The sequence below is a fragment of the Lipotes vexillifer genome, unplaced genomic scaffold (assembly GCF_000442215.2).
Source record: "Lipotes vexillifer unplaced genomic scaffold, Lipotes_vexillifer_v1.1 scaffold462, whole genome shotgun sequence".
In the NCBI taxonomy this organism is placed as follows: Eukaryota; Metazoa; Chordata; class Mammalia; order Artiodactyla; family Lipotidae; genus Lipotes; species Lipotes vexillifer.
Window position 1 is genome coordinate 2,316,201 of NW_006770402.1, and position 1,048 is coordinate 2,317,248.

At 77.4% G+C, this 1,048-nt stretch overlaps 1 protein-coding gene across 1 annotated transcript in view; it reads left to right on the forward strand.

The window, feature by feature from the left end:
* The first annotated feature begins 6 nt into the window (after positions 1-6).
* LONRF1 (LON peptidase N-terminal domain and ring finger 1) overlaps positions 7-1,048 on the forward strand; it is a 47,002-nt gene continuing 45,960 nt past the window's right edge. Inside the window, exon 1 of the mRNA XM_007446087.1 lies at positions 7-774. Within this exon, the coding sequence (XP_007446149.1) occupies positions 63-774 (712 nt within the window). The 5' untranslated portion in view covers positions 7-62. The remainder of the gene's footprint in view (positions 775-1,048) is intronic.

Genomic DNA, 1,048 nt, shown 5'->3' on the forward strand with positions numbered 1-1,048 from the left:
CGCCCCGGAGGCTCCGGGACCGTGGCGGCGGGCGGCGGCGGCGGATCAACCCTTTGCGGGCCATGTCTTCTCCGGTCGTAGCGAGGAGCTCCCAGGGAGAGAGCCAGGAGGCGGATCCCGGGCCGCGGAGCCGGGGCCGGTTCTGGGAAGTGGGCGGCGGCGGCGACCGGCTGGAGCGCGCGGCCGCGGAGTCGGAGCGCTGGGAGCTGCTGCTCCGCCGGGGCGAGCTGCTGGCGCTGGGCGGCCACCTGAAGGGAGCGCTGGAGGCGTACGCGGCGGCGCTGCGCCGCGGGGCCCCGGTCAGGCCCGAGTGCCTCGGTACCCTGGTGGACTGCCTGGTGTTCAACTACCGGCTCCGCCACGGGCTGGGCTGGAGCGCGACCGTGGCGGAGGGCGCCCACCCCGGCGCCGGCGGGCTGCTCAGCTGCCTGGGCTGCCGGGGCTTCCTGAGCGAGCCGGTGACTGTGGCCTGTGGCCACAGCTACTGCCGCCGCTGCCTGCGGAGAGAGCTCCGCGCCCGCTGCCGCCTCTGCCGGGACCGGCTGCCGCCCGCCGCGGCCGCTGATGCTGAGGGGACCTCCCCGCGGCCGCCGCCTCTGGCCGCCGCCATCGCTGCCTCGGGCTTCAGGACCAGCGTCGTTCTCAACCACCTGGCCGAAAAGTGGTTCCCGGGCGAGCGGGAGAGAGCCCGGGCGGCCGGGCGTCTCGGGGAGCTGCTGCACCAGGGGCGCTACCGGGAGGCCCTGGCCGCCGCCTGCGAGGAGCTGCGAACAGGTGACCGCGCGGGCCCCGCGACCCCACCCTCCTTTCCCCGACGGGCGGGCGGCCACGAACTCGTCTACGCCCCCGGGAGGCTTCCCGAGGCCGGCTGCCGCTCGCGGGTCGGGTCTCGGGGTCCCGGAGGGTGTGGGAGGGGGCGGCGCCCCAGGGTGCTTTGGTCACAGTGGGGATCGCCCTCGAGCCGACTGTGACGCGGCGCGGGGTTCCCTCCGCTGCGGCCTGGCGCTGTGGCGGGCGCGCCCGGAGCGGAGCGGGTGGCCGGGCGAGG